Raw genomic sequence first — 15,454 nt, forward strand, 5'->3', positions numbered from 1 at the left:
GCTTCAAATGTATACAGTTACCCTGCTGATATCCTTTAGCTTGCGTCCATGAATATTCCTCTTGGAACATGTCTGGTTGTCTGCACTCATTTCAGCTAAGTACACCTAGAAAGAGAAAGACAATATTAAATATTGTAAATCAAATTTTAGAGCTCTTTCTACCTGGTGGTACACTCTGAATTTGTACATTCTAAGAAAGGTGAACTTGTAACTCTACACCACAGCTTTTTTCCTGAAGGTGGGAGACACTTTGCATTCAAAAGTTTAGAAATATCAGCATATGGCTGCTAGCAAGTTCAAATTCTATTTAGGTTCCATTACCTCAAACCCCTTGGTTTTTGCAGCACTCCAAAACTGTTCAAAATGTCGCACTCTATCATTGATAGCATCAAGGATAATGAATGGAAAGAAGCCATCATCCAAGGTCTTTTTGAAAGTTTTAAACATGCTGGTACGATAGGTCTCTTCCATATCAGCTTCATATTCATACTCCATCACCTTTATCAAGAATAAAAGCATTTAAGAAAGAGGACATCTATAAAAATGCTAATGTTCAACAGCTGAATGTCATAACCAACAAAGCACACTGGTATGAGAAAAGCACATTTCAGGTCAGTTTTTAAGCATTTGCCCACACCACCCTAAGTTACACTGACTTGTTTTGAAAAATGGCCCACAGACCTCGGCACTCTTCCCAAGCCACAGACTGAAACTCTGAGTGCCGATGTGTTTTTCCAGAATGTAATTTCTTTGTCAAGACAAGCAATTGAATTCAGAGTACCTTCTTTTTAACTTTTTTCCCTGTGTCTGGGTCTCTCTCTTCTTTCTCCACTTCAGTGATAAAATAATCATCCAGGCTGAGCACTCTTGGTGCAGGTCCTCCACATTCTACTTCCTTATCCTGGCAAGAAAGCAAAAACAAAACAAATACTCTTGCTGTAAAAATTCCATTCTGCTATACAGAATCTTCAAAACACTTGTGGCCAACAGCAGTTCCCCACTCTATACTCAAAACAAGAAGAGACCAGTATCCCTCCTGCTTGCTGATACTGGAGGGGAGTCACACACCACACAAAGACATGGAACATGAAATAACAACAGACTTGAATTCCAGGCAAACAGAAAACAAAACAGCAGAGGAAGCACATGTAAAAGACAAGCAGCACTACACAGTGAGTGGCTGTTTACATACCCTGATCAGTTTTGCTACATGTGTCTTTCCACTGCCAGGCAACCCTCTCATTATGATCACAATCTGAAACAAAGATCACATAATTGGGTACTGTACTGCATTTAACAGAATCTCATGCAAAAATTTTCTTTAAGAAAATGACATGCTGTGGGCTCCCACTTTTGCATATAATCAAGCAAAGCCAGTACCACACCTCACTGTGTTTTTCAAACCAGGACATGAGGAATGGTAGTAGTTCCACATAATTCAGAGTTTTTGATGTTAATCATCTCAGCAGCTTAGGCTGCACAAGCTTTTATAAATCTGGTTCAGTTCTACAGCCTGAAAAATGTTCTTATATCGTGTACTGCCAAATCTCTGACTCTTTGTAAAGCCAAGTCCTTCCTGTGAGACATCAAAAACCCAAGTGAAGATCCCAGAAAAGTTCCAAAACACCTTACCATTACACAAAAATTTCCTTTTAGCATTCCCAGGGAGTTTACATCTCCTGTAGACTCCTAACAGCTACACTACAACACTCTAAGTGTTTCCAAAGGAACTGAGCTAATTTCAGAGCTTCCTCAAATGTACATTTGTATGCAACATATTACGCTCACAACCATTTTGTCTAAATACAGACCTTGTAGAAACTGATTGTTGCTTTCAGAACGCATACTCACTCTCTCTGGCCTGCTATCCCGTCCTGGTGGCTTTAAAATATCATCTACATTTTTAGATTCTGGCTTTCTTTCCACTCTTGGAGCAGGTGGTGGCTGACGAGGTATTGATGGAGCAGAGATAGGAATCCTTTCCTCAGGGTAATTTCTACGATCACCTTCAAATTCCAGTGTATGGACAGAAGAATTTTCTTAGTTAAGTAAAACAAAAAAATTAAGATGTTCATACCCAGCTTAGCTGATTTATACAGACCTTCATTATTTTAAGTTAAATTCACAGATAAGTCCTCAAAATAATTCAAATTTCTGATCTTGAAACTATTGCAATCAAAGACAGTTTTTAGCAAAGTATATCACTGTTTCATATTCATGATCTCATCATCACCGAGAAACAAATCTGACACTACTTACATAAATTTTCCTGAATGATTTATTCGAACAAATAAATATCACAAAACAATTAATCTTCTACAAATTAATCTTCACCTCTGCAAGTCTGTATTTTTCATAATATGCTATCATGACTTCGAGATCAAGAAACTGTACCTCCAAACATGGAAGGCCCGTGGTCATATGCTGGGCGATCTGTCTTTCGTTCATATGGTGGTCTTTCGAAACCACCTCGCCTCAAGGATGGATGGTCTTTCTTGTCACGGTTGTCACGGTAAGACTGAGTCCTTGTAGGTGTAGTAGGAAGAACCCTGCCAAAAGAGTATTTTGTGTATTTCTAGAATTTCCACTATGGATTCCAGAGTGAAATGAACATGCACCTCACAGGCAAAATGGACAGCCTGACACACAATACAGCCTCAACTGCAATGATTTCAATAGTGTTGCAAAATCATATACCTATCATCTCGGGGATGCCGCTCTTTTTCAAATCTCTCTCGTTCATAGTCCAAAGAACCACGGTCTCTGTGCAATTCCCGCTCTCTCTTGAAATCTCGATGATCTGTGTTGGAATTACCTTGACGCTCAAAATAAAGCTCACGATCTCTTTCTCTGTTGTAGCGACCTGGATGCTCTGAAGGGAGAAACCAATGGACATCCTAACTATTATTTGGGGGGGGGGGGGGGAAGGCAACAACCAAGAGTGCAGGAAAAGTATATAGAAACATGTGATATGTGGGCTAGGATAGACTTAATCAGATACTACCTCTTTTCCAGTCTGTGACTGACAACCATTCCATTCAATCTGACTTAAAGCTAAAAACCCGAATTTTTAAAGTCGCTAGGTTATTGACTGCAGTACACCTCTAGACAAAATAAACTGTTAAGCCACTGAAGAAAATAAAGCAATTCTAGCTAAAACGAGAGTTACTTAGTTTAAAATACACTTTCAGTCCCTTGCAACTTTTCTAAAGAGCTAAATAACTGAAAGCTAGCCAAGCACTCCCTACCTTTTTGAAATGTTTGCCTCTCCAGTAGAGGTTCTGGACGAAGAGTTACCCTCTCCCCATATGGAATCTGTTCCACTTTACTGGTAGTTATATCTGGTTGAAAATAATCATAAAATAATTAAGGTTTGAAAACACCACTCTTCCATTTCCTTTTCTCTGTCATGAAAAGTAATCAGTCAATGGCATTAAAAGTGACTGGAACAACTTACCAGAATTTCTACTAATGGATAATGCAAGAAGAGCTACACATAAATAAACAACACCATGGTTTTGAAAGACAGAAGTGGGTTTGTTTGTGTGTGTATTTATGTAAACCACTTCATCTCTAAAAATGGGACTTCTGCCTTCCAAGGTGTGTTCGGGTAGCATTCAGTGTCAGAAAATTACAAGCATCAAAATGCTGAGAGCTTCAATAACTCATAGAACTACTGAAATGTCAAGAATATGAACTGAAAGTCTCACAACAGTGAAAATTTTTCTAACACCTTTTAGTAAAACATCTACATAATGGAATCGGTATGGCTTCAACTCATGTCATGGCATCTCAGAGAAAAAACACACTTTAAATGATAATGCACAATTTAAGAACAACTTTGTTATATAATTTCACTCCTGTTAAACTCAGAATGAGGGAGATTAATTCTATTTAAAAACTAGTGCTGAATTTTAGCTTTGATAAGCTAAATACTAAAAACCAGAGCCCTTCATTGTTTATGTGTTAAATGCCTATTTAGAACGCACGCCCTTCAGAACTAGATTTTGTTTCCCTCCCTGTCCAGAGCATACCTCACACCTATTAAGCAGCATATGAATAATGCAAACACCAGTCACATTTTGCTTTAAGTTACCAAGTCACAAGGAAGAACTGTAACAATGCAAACTATCTTCTAGCAGTTATTTCCATACTCACCTACAAAAGGGGTTAAGGGAACACATCAATATCAACCTAAATGTAACATTGATGTGATCACATCACTTGGTGTTCATTAGAAGCAGCCACAGCCATGCACCATTCAGTTCACATGAAGTAGCTCTTTATAGCAGCATTGAGAAAAACAAACTCAGGGCTGCAGGTTATAAATTCCTTAAAACTGCACTGCTTAGCATTACATTGCAATGTACACAGTCTACACCCCAATGGCAGAACAAGCATACTTTGCATGGCACGCATCTTTAAAAAGAAGTTAGGAGGACTAATTAGCTCTTTGTTATAGATGAAGTACACTGTAATACCCACCTCGCCCGTGGCCATAATCCACAGTTTGCTGAATGACAGGTGCTTTAGGAATTGGTGGAATAACTGGAGAAAGGGACACTGGTACAGATGATGGAACAGAGGTGTGGACAGCAGGTACTTTCACAGGTGAGGAAGCAGGTGGAGGCATCATTGACTCCTGTTTACACAACTCGTACTCCATATTTGCACCTTTATCCTCATTTGTGTCCCACAGTCCGTGGAAAGAATCCTCGTCCCAGCGTTCCTGTTCCACAGCAGAAGGTGATGGTTTTAAAGACTGACTGTGACTTGGGGTTGTAGCTGGAGTAGAAACTGGAGCATGTGGCCTTGTCATAGGTGCAGTAGGCCTTGCCAGTGGGGCACTTGGTCTTGTCACAGGGGAGGGCTGTCTGAACAACACGGGAGGCTTTATAATAACAGCAGGAGAAGGTTTAATAGCTTGGGCTTCTACTGGTGCCTCTGAAGATAGCTGAGAAGAGACCTAGATGCAGAAAGCACTTTTAATGTAGATCTGTAAAACTAACCTTCTCTCATCCTCTGTAATTAAGTGCAATGGCAAACAGTAGTCAAATCATGCACATTTTCTAGTGCCTCCATCAAGGTACTACAGATAGGAGGACTATTTCCAAAAATTGATGGCTTGATTTAATTTGGCATTTGTTCACTATGTGAAGGCTTAAATACTACTTATTTTCTTCTTCAAAATGACCTTACCAATTTAAGCTCCAGTAGGCCTATCTCAGTTCAAAAGTGTCTACTGTTTTTTTTACTCCCAAAGACTCCTGCTGTCTGCAAAGATTCCTGCTGTCTGTGAGAAGGCTGAAAAAGTCTGAAAGTAGGGCAGCTTGGTGAGATGCAAAAACAATTGATAAGGGCAGTTTCTTTGTGGAAGTCATTAGAAAAATTCACAGAGAGCAGAAATACCTGGAAAACCCTTAATGAAATCAACATCAGATGAACATAAGAAATTGGGAGATCTTGTCCAGTGGAAAAACAAACCAAACAAGAACCAAACCCTTCATGAACCAAACATTCCCATGGAACACCACATCTCAAGTCTTTTCAGCATCTTAGCAAATGCCAAGTTACAGGCAGCCTTATTAGCAACATGCAGCCAAAAACTGCAGAATCGTTGTAGATACAAAGCTGAACTCTGTAATAAAAGCTCAAAGTCATAGCAGAAATATATGAAGACAGGAACCCCAATAAAGACAAGGGTGGTTTGAAAACCTGTAGGCAGGTGAGTGAAGTAGTTTGAGATACTTCACTCGGTTTTGTATTTTGTAACTTCCTAAAGGCATCAACACGCCTGCAGTTCGTGGTAGCAAATCAGTTCCATTATTTTACTTTACAGACACTAAGCAAGGGAGAGGTCACCTAGACAAAAAGAAAACTTAAGAGTGCCTCATTTACTGCATAACACTCCTCTGGAGAGAGGGACAAACAAAGCCTAGTCTGGCAAAATGTCAGAACTTAGGGAAGGCCCAATAGGGTCTTCTTGTGAGCCTTATGTCCCTGTTTTGGAAGAGCTCACCTATTTTGCACATCACCTCCCAGCAATTTAGACTGTTGAACCTCATATGCTACTGTCCCCAATGGGTCATGCTCTGAAGACACGGTGGACTGACTGAGTAGAGAAGGCTTTGGAAAATTTAAAGAAACTAAGAAGTTCCTTTGCCTCAACAGAAAATTGATGAGGTTGTAAGGGTTTCTGGGGAGGCATTTCACAGAGAAGTCTGATCATCAGTGTGTAGAACTGGTTGGACATACACATTAATAGCAGTAACTACCAACATGTTATTAACATAAGACAAATTTACCTGAAAGGCACCTGGCCTTGCACTTGTGTTCTGTGATCGTGCAGAGTCCTGTGTGGAAATGTCAGGTTTGAACTCCTTCAACTTCTGTAGCTGTTCTTTTTGCTCTCTGCACATGCATCAAGAAAATGTTATCAGTCTATAGCCTAAGTTAAAAAGAAGAAATCAATGCTCCCAGTAAAAACACATATTACACTAGAATAAGGAGCCAAGTCCAAAGAAGAAAAGGACACATTAGGCTTTACATGGGCAGTGCTGTGATTCAGAAATCCCTGTTTCACATCCATCTAACTACGGAGGTATTTAGCGTATTAGCTGCATGCTTTTTGATCACAGGTTTCCTGAGACATGCAGTTATGCTTTTGTGCTTGGCCAGAACCACTCCACTTGGATGCGAAAGAGTCTAACTGGATTATCAGCTTTTGCCAACAAGAAACCCCTTGGAAATGCATGCCTAAGTGCTCTCAGTTACTTGCTCTGGTTCACATGCTAACAGGTTGAGACCCCAAAGCACAAGAGATTGCAATATTTAAAAACCAAATGGTGAGTCTAACTTTTGTTTCCTTGGTTTACATATTAAAATGCTACTTAATATATAACAACACATAATCTAGAGTGCAGATACTTAGGTTCAGCAATGAGTACTACAACTACTGGACTACCAAGTTCTATTGAATATGATTTCCTTTCCTTTCAATTTCTGTTAGCATTTTTTAACCTAGGTTTTTTAATTGCTAATAACTCTGTGTACACTATTTGCTCTTAAAGAACAACTAAGAATGGGATATCTCTGTATGAGGCACAACAGAGACCACCTGGAATAGTAATGTAGCTGTTCAGTGTCCAGCAGAAGGGGAATTTGGCTCACAGAAAAAGACCCCCAGTGCTGTATCAGCACAAAGAGTAAACTGAGCACTACACTAGATCACAAATACAGAAGGGCACACAGCTGTTTTATACACAATAAAAGCAAAGCCATATGAAGGCTTTACTTTTGGAGATGAAGGTGGTCATGCACCACACTACTGGTATAACACTTAGTTTGAAAAAAAAATGAATAAGCAGTCTCCTTAAAGTTGTTCCCACTGTTTAGACTGGAGTCACCTGCATATAAGAACCTATTGAGAAGTACCAGTGTACTTTTAAGATTATCCTGACAGCCAATTGAAAATTCAGTATCATATTTCCCCTTTTTACTGGCTTAGAAAGATGTGGATGTAACAACTTTCTTAGATAAAACATTTTAGTTCCTATGTTTAAAATACTTCAGTCCTAATAAATTATCCACTCTGGTAGTGATTCCCAAACTATGGTCCTTAGCTTAAGTCCACTAGCTTGCATTAAACAACAAAGCATGTGCCTAGCAGTTGAGGCAACATGAACGTCAGGAAGCTGAAAGTAATCTGTTACTCCAAACATTTGGCAAATACTGCTTTATAATACAGATTTCACAGTTACTAACACTTGTTGAATCAATTTAATTGCAGTGAATGATTAAATTATTCACAATAAAAGTTCTCCCTTTTTAAAAATTATTTTTCTTGCATTCTGGCATACAACTAAGACATTTTATATGGGACAGATACATAACAATGAGTCTGAAAACAAAACAACCTGAAATAAAATGCAAAATCTCTCTACCATGAAATGGTTTGAGTTAGAAGGGTTCTTAAAGATCATCTCATTCCAACCCCTCTGCCATGAGCAGACACCTTCCACTACACTAGGTTGTCCAAAGTCCCATCCAACCTGGTCTCTTCTATTATTGATTTTGTAATAAACATCAATTAAAGCCTTAGGGAGTTTAGTAGCTGCTTTCTAAAAACGTAGTTTTGATGACTTCTCACGTTCCTGTCTTCCTTACAGTTATCACTGCTTATCTGCTGATCCTCAGAACTAAGATCAACCAAACTTGACAAAATTATTCACTGACAATATTGGATTTCAAATGCAAGAGCACTGTAAGAAGAAAAAATAGATCAAAACACATATGCTTTAATTAAAAACAAGTAGTATCCAAAAAATTACATGGGTCTTGAGAACCACATTAATGTAGTTCTTAACAAGTAAGTATTAAAAAGCAATTATCGTTGAGCTATCTGACACTAAGATTGAAAAGGAATTATCAACAATCTAATTTGAGTATAACAAAAATTGGGTCAGGTGATGGGACAGATCTCTTCCTGGAAAGTAACAAACAGGGAATGCCATATTCATGAGGAAGGGACAACCACCTATTTACAAAAAAAGTCCATCTGCAAAAGCTGTGATGGAGCTACTGCAAATAACTTCTTACACATGAGCGCCTACTATCATGCTGTGGGTGAAAGAAATGAAGCCATTATTGTGTCGATTTGAACCAATCCCACAGAATGGGATTCTCACTCGAAGTCACAGAATCAGGCAACTCACCGAAGCATTTTGAGCTCCTGGGCAGCCTTCAGAATTATCTCATGCTGTCTTTGGCTAAGGACCATCACTCCTCCCAAGGACTGGTCAGAGTCTAGGTTTGAATCTGCTCCCAGCATATCAGAGGAATGTGAAGGTGGAGGAAGGGATGAATCTGAATGGCCATCCAAAGACCGTAGCCTCTCTCCATCATCTGGATACCACCTATCTGACAACCGTTCCCTCTCCCAATCAGTCCTTTCAGGAGGGTAGTCCTGCTTTTCCCGCCATGTGTCGTATCTCTCTGGATACTCTCGAATCCTAAGCTCTCCCCTGTCTCGGAGATCTCTGTCATAATGATCTCTGTTCCTATCCTCCCTCCACCTGTCTTCGCGATACCTGTCCAGGGGTGGAAGAGGTGGTAATGGTGGTAGTGGAGGGATATCCAGGTCACGATTCCCCATTTCTCTGTCATCCATAGGTCTCATGTCCCAGTCTCTATCCCATTCTCTGTCTAAATCTTGATCATAAATATCTGAGGATCTTCCAGTTCTATCTCTCTCTCTCTCTAGTTCCCTTTCTCTTGGCCTTTTCCAGTCATCCCACCATGAATCTCGCCTGTCATGATCAGACGATAAAGGAGGTAGTGGTGGTAGAGGAGACAATGGAGGCAGTGAATGGTGAGATTGCAACCTGTCATCTCTGTCATATGCATCTACAGAATCATCCTGATAATCAGAGTTGTGATCCCTCCAGTATTGTTCTCTTTCCCAGTCACCCAATTGCTCATGCTCCAAAGAAGGGCCATCTTGACTGTCTAAGGGAAATTCCTCTTGCATTGTATCATCTTCATGACCCCAAGAGCCCCTGAATGTTTCATCTCGATGGTATGGAGGAAATTCATCAGGGTCATCTCCTAGGTGAGTGGGTTTACCCATATTGCCTGTTTCAGATCTTCCTGCTTCCCTCTCATGGCTACCTCCCATCCTGATGGGACACCTCTCATGGCTACCTGCTTGCCTGACCAGGCCCCTCTCCCGGCTACCTGCCTGCCTCATGGGGACCCTCTCCCGGCTACCTGCCCGCCTCAGAGGGACCCTTTCCCGGCTACCTGCCTGCCGCATGGGCTCCCTCTCTCGGCTACCCACCCCCCGCATGGCCTCTCTTTCCCTGCTACATGCCCGCCTGACTGGGCCTCTCTCCCGGCTTCCTGCCTGTCCCCTGTCCCAGCCACCTGTCCGTCCAGTTAACTCTCTGTCTCGGCTAGAGAATATCCTCTCATGGCTATCTGACCGTCCACCCAGTCCCCTCTCTCGGCTGTCTGACCGTTCATCTGGCATCCTCTCCCTGCTGCCTGACCGTCCATCTGGCACCCTTTCTCTGCTGTCTGCTCTCCTGAACATTCCCCTGCCACGGATGGATGCCTGCCTAGCCTGTCCTCTTCCTCTGTATACATACCCTCTGCCACGGCCATCGTCCATCCTGCCCATTCCCCAACCACTGTCCATCCTTCCCATTCCCCGGCCACCATCCATCCTTCCCATCCCCCTGGCACGGCTCATTCCCCAGCCACGGCCATCCCCCTGCCCTCTACCACGGCCTCGTCCTCTGTTTACTGGTCCTTTGCCTCTATCTTCATGCATAAATGGCCCTTGCTCTCTGCTTTCTGGTCCAGGTACGTCCTGGGTGCTATCTGAAGCAGTCAACTGTCCATCTGGTGAATCCAAATCCTGATTTCCTGTTACAGGTGTTACAGTATTTTGATTCTGAGCAGGTGAAGTAGGTGCCTTGCACTCCTCTACTTGCTGATTAGGATCATGTGAACTCCATGTCCATTTTTTTGGAGGGTCTGAAACAGTTTCTTTGACTTCAGGTTTGCATGGCTCCTGTTGAGTGTCTGTCAGGTCCTCATTTGGCTCAACAGGACCTGCATTCTGTGCATCAGGAGTAGACTGTGTTCTGCTTACAGTCTGCTGATCACCAGCTGTGTCTGTAAAAGGTTCTTTGTTTTCTGACTCCGAGTCTGTCTGTGCCTGCTGCTGCTGTCCTACATGAGGCCTGGGCCCCGTCCACCGTGGACCACTAGGTTGGGAACCATGTCCATGTGATGCATTTGCTGAAGTATAAAATTGTCCTGCTGGTCCTCGTGGGATAGACCCCCACCTACTTGAAGACTGTCCATCTGTATTCTGTCTGTCAAAACGTGACCTGTATCCTTCTGAGCGCTGGGAGTCAAAACGAGGTCCTCTCTGTCTTGAGCCTTCAAATTTGTCATACCCTCTTCCTCGAGATCCATCAAATCTGTAGATGACATAAGAGTAATTTTATTAAAATGAAACATGTCATATTAAAATCCCATAGATTCATTTTAGGCAAAATAGATAACTCATGCCTGAAGTCAAGTTGCTTGGATGTGTGGGATTCACAGTCATACATCACTGGATGGGTCAGAAAGGCCAAAGTGTGGCTAGTGATGAAGTTTGCAAAGGACACCAAGAGTTACAAGAAGAGCTTCTGTAAGTATGTCAGCCCGAATAAAAAAGTCAAAGAAAGTGTAGCCCTCGGACAAACACAACTGGCAAACTGGTAACAATGGATGAGAAGAAGGCTGAAATACTCAACAAATTTTTTTGCCTCAGACTTCACTGGAAACTCTGCACCTCTCAAGTGGATGGACTGCAAGATGTACTAGAGGAGCAAAGTCACTCCCACTATAAGAGAAGATCAGGTTTATAAAAACCTAAGGAACATAAATATATGTATGTCTATGGGACCTGACAAGATACATCCCAGAAGCCTGAGGGAATTGACTACTGCAGTCACTCTCCATGATATTTGGAAAATAGTGGCAGTCAGGTGAAGTCCCCAGTGCCTAAGAAAAGGAAAACATTGCACCCATTTTTAAGAAGGGTAGAAAGAAGGACCCTGGGAATTACTGAGCCATCAGTCTCACCTCTGGGCCTGGGAAGATCCTTCTTATGTTAAGGCACATGGAGGACAGGGAAATCATTGGAGACAGCCAGTACAGCCTCACCAAAGGCAAGTCCTGCGTGACCAACCCAGTGACCTTCTATAGTGACTAGTGGATAAAGGAAGAGCTGTGGATGTCATCTATCTGGGCTTCTTAAGGCCTCTGACATGGACTCCCACAACATCCCTCTCTCTAAAATGGAGAGAGATGGATTTGATGGATGGGACTGTTTAGTGAATGAGGAATAGGCTGGATGGCCACATCTGGAGGGTAGTTGTCAATGATTCAATGTCTGGATGGAGATAAGTGACAAGTGGTGTCCCTCAGAAGGTCTGTACTGAGACCAGTACTGTTTAATATTTTTATCAATGACATAGACAGTGGCACTAAGTGCACCTTCAGCAAATATGCAGGTGAAACCAAGCTAGGTAGTGCAGGTGACATGCCTGAGGTACACGATGCCACCCAGAAGGACCTGGACAAGTTTGAGAAGTGGGTCCATGGGAATCTCACGTGGCCAGGTATAAGGCCCAGCACCTGGGTCAGGGCAGCCACTGGCATCAAAACAGACTAGGTGATGAAGGGATCGAGAGCAGCCCTGCCAAAAAGGACTTGGGAGTGCTGGTAGATGAAAAGCTGGACGTGATGTGTGCTGAAAGTCAACCGTATCCTGTGCCTATCACTGCACATCACTGAGCTCTAAACTGATGCACATAAAAGATAAACACTACCAAGTCAAGAAAACAGTCTGTTCAGAACTATATATCCAAGAAACCTTCATGACCAAAAATAACACTTTTTAAAAACCATCAGGAGGTAGAAAATCATTCATTTATAAAAAATTCATTTATGCTGCTAGCAATTCAGATATTATTATACATGAATGATCACTTTGAAAGTAAAGAGAAGGGGAATAACCATGAAGATAATATTGTAAAGTCTATAGGAGTATGGAAAGATAGAAACAAATGAACAGAATACCACGGTTCTTTGATACAGGAGGCAACACATCAATTCATCTCGAACCACTGACTAGACAGAACAGACTTTGTTTTTGCAATCCGGTTTCATATCAAGTATTAAAGAAAAACATTTCAAAGACAAGATCTTGGACTAAGTTATATAGCAGGTATAAAATCACATAAAAAACAAAGAACACTGGCTTTTAGAACAGCTTTACATTGAAGCTGCAGATCATCCACCTGACAAAACGAAAATTTACATTTCAACAAAACTGTATCTTATCAAAAGACAGAGACAGCAACTTTCTAAACCAAGACCATCACAATGTAATGCAAAAGTGGCAAAGAATCCTGATGCTAGGATCCTAAGGCTCAAATCTTCATTTCTTTCCTTCTGTCTCTAGCTTTTAATTGTCTGAATGCTAAGTAATGCTACATATGTAGAAACACACTGATTTGCACTGAAGACAAGCACTGCCTCCCTTATCAAAGTCATTTTGAAAAGGACACTAATATAGCAGCAGAACACTCTAGAAGTTCAAGTAGTGGTGAACAGCTTTGATTTTTTATTTCTTTCTGCAGTAAGAGCTGGTTTACAAACTAAGAGTATTTTTTATTGTTTCTAAAAAATAAACAGCATCTAAATTGTCAGTAATCAGCAGAATATGTAAGTGAATACCACAATACCAATATTAAAGTGCTACCATATATAGCAACACCTTAAAAACAATCCTTTGACATTTTTTGCTTCAGATTTTCCTACACTGTGTTCCAAGTACCACAGACAAAATGATGGGAATTTACATCACTTTCATGTAGGATCACTCCTAAGTGTGAGTTGTCACCTTCAAACTAAGGACAGCAAAGACATATCAAATATTTACAACAGCTTTCCTATTTTTAAAAAAAAAAGAGTATTGTGTCTCTGGGAATGAAAAGGGTGCAGCATCCCCAAGCACTTTACTCAGAAAAAAGTGCAACCTACTCTAGATAATGCTCAGATGAAAGACATCTATAAACCCTTGCTTTAAAAAGATAAATACAGAGAACATGGTGTACATCATATTAGAAACAAAACCTCCATCAAACAAATACACACACTTCACACAACTTCAATAAAAACTGAGAATAAGATGTTTCATTTCTTAATACATCACTGAAGGTCTTGTAGCTCGAACAAGTATAAATCAACAAGAACATCCTTACCTGGGGCCTCTGGGACCTTCAAAACGTGCTGATCGAGGAGGATCTGGAAGCAATCCACCTGACCTTACTGGTTTATCCTGCACAATAGGTGTTTGTGGCGAAGACACTGCAGAAGTGCCTTTCAGTTCCCCACATCCTTGCTCGGATGAAACAGATACAGTTTGTTTACTAAGATGGACTTGAGACTTTCCATGGTCTGATGAGCCAAAGGATGAACTTACTTGAGAATGGTAAGATGAGTAGGCAGTTGAACTAGCTATTTTTGATGCATAGGTACCAGGGGTGGGAAGCAGAGCTGGCCTTGGTGTCTCAGTAGATTGACTGTTTTGAGAACTGGATCCTGAAGGGACAGAGGAATTGGACAACTGAGAAACAGAAGAGAGAGGTGGGGGGACCAGTGGAGGTGTAGTTGAAGGCAAAGTTGGAGGCATAACAGGAATGCCACCTTGACCAGTTTGGGAATATGGAATACACGGAGGCGGCAGTGAAACATTTGCAGGATACTGATTCTTCAGATTTTGGAGTGAGGTCACTTTCTCCTGCAGGTGGGACTGAGTGACCTTCATCTGTTCATCCCATGCTTTCCACTGTTTCTCATACTCTTGAAGCTGGTCTTTGTGAGGGTAGGTTTGAAGCTGATGCTGCCACTGTTGGTTCATTGATCGTTCCCAATCTTTATGAAGCTGCTGGAACTGTTTTTGTTGTGTCTCATAATGTCGCAGCTGCATATCCACTGACATTGTCTGCAACGAGAAGACAAGAATAGCTTCATAATATCATCTTTGCTACTTTCAGAGCTACATATTTCAGTATCACTTGTAATATCACAATTTCTGACTTGGGTGGAAGCTTGAGGAAGAACAACACTGAAACAAATGCAAACACCAACTGTGATGTCTCAAGTAATTGTGACAATTTACACATTTTATGACTAGAGGACATCTATGTATAAGAGACTTTAACAGGACAGCTGAAGAAAGCTGTAAGTTGTATTTTTACTGGATTCTAACAATGGCTAGAGCCTAAATCAATCTTCACATGTATACACAGTATGTGGTTATTTCTCAAGGTTTCAGTTCCTGCTATCAACCTGTTCAGAGTTGCCTCAGCTGTCAGCAATTATTTTTCTCTAAGCCTTTGCCACATATTGTTTGCACAATGAAGCTTCTTGAAAAGAGGTCTGTCTTCCATTATCTGTAGATAACCTAATATTCAGGGCTTGATCTTGCCTGAGATTTTTAAAGTTTACCTGAAGAGATTTTTTTTAAAAAGGTAGACATCCCAAACTACAAAGAAATGCTTAATGTACAAATTCCACCAACCCAGCAAAAGCTGACTGAACTCTCTAATACAGTAATCAACTTCTACTTAAAAGTTTAAAAGCTGCAACACTGGTTTAATTTTCCAAATTTGTTAAGACATTTCATTTTATTTCACTGAGTCAAAAATAATGTGAGATAGTGATTTTCTTAATTATGTTCACTGCATATTTTTGGCATCTATATTTATATTGTATATATTTATTTTGTACGACTTAACATTGTAAAAAAGAGCAGCTACCAAAATGCTCTAGGCAATCATCTGTTTACCTGACCTTTCTGAATTATTTCTCCAGCAGTAAAAAT

At 40.9% G+C, this 15,454-nt stretch overlaps 1 protein-coding gene across 7 annotated transcripts in view; it reads right to left on the reverse strand.

Annotated features, from left to right (window-relative positions):
• YLPM1 (YLP motif containing 1) overlaps positions 1 to 15,454 on the reverse strand; it is a 41,982-nt gene that overhangs the window by 18,055 nt on the left and 8,473 nt on the right. For 5 of the 7 annotated variants that reach the window (XM_071557824.1, XM_071557827.1, XM_071557828.1 and 2 more), the window contains exons 4-15: positions 13,830 to 14,572; positions 8,715 to 10,991; positions 6,306 to 6,411; positions 4,486 to 4,966; positions 3,249 to 3,341; positions 2,698 to 2,872; positions 2,395 to 2,549; positions 1,852 to 2,039; positions 1,193 to 1,255; positions 782 to 901; positions 322 to 498; positions 22 to 105 (exon numbers count right to left, since the gene is read on the reverse strand). In XM_071557824.1, the coding sequence (XP_071413925.1) occupies positions 22 to 105; positions 322 to 498; positions 782 to 901; positions 1,193 to 1,255; positions 1,852 to 2,039; positions 2,395 to 2,549; positions 2,698 to 2,872; positions 3,249 to 3,341; positions 4,486 to 4,966; positions 6,306 to 6,411; positions 8,715 to 10,991; positions 13,830 to 14,572 (4,662 nt within the window). The remainder of the gene's footprint in view (positions 1 to 21; positions 106 to 321; positions 499 to 781; positions 902 to 1,192; positions 1,256 to 1,851; positions 2,040 to 2,394; positions 2,550 to 2,697; positions 2,873 to 3,248; positions 3,342 to 4,485; positions 4,967 to 6,305; positions 6,412 to 8,714; positions 10,992 to 13,829; positions 14,573 to 15,454) is intronic. The other 2 variants (XM_071557830.1, XM_071557825.1) reach the window with 2 other exon arrangements.

This window comes from Pithys albifrons, chromosome 6 (genome assembly GCF_047495875.1).
Source record: "Pithys albifrons albifrons isolate INPA30051 chromosome 6, PitAlb_v1, whole genome shotgun sequence".
NCBI lineage: Eukaryota > Metazoa > Chordata > Aves > Passeriformes > Thamnophilidae > Pithys > Pithys albifrons.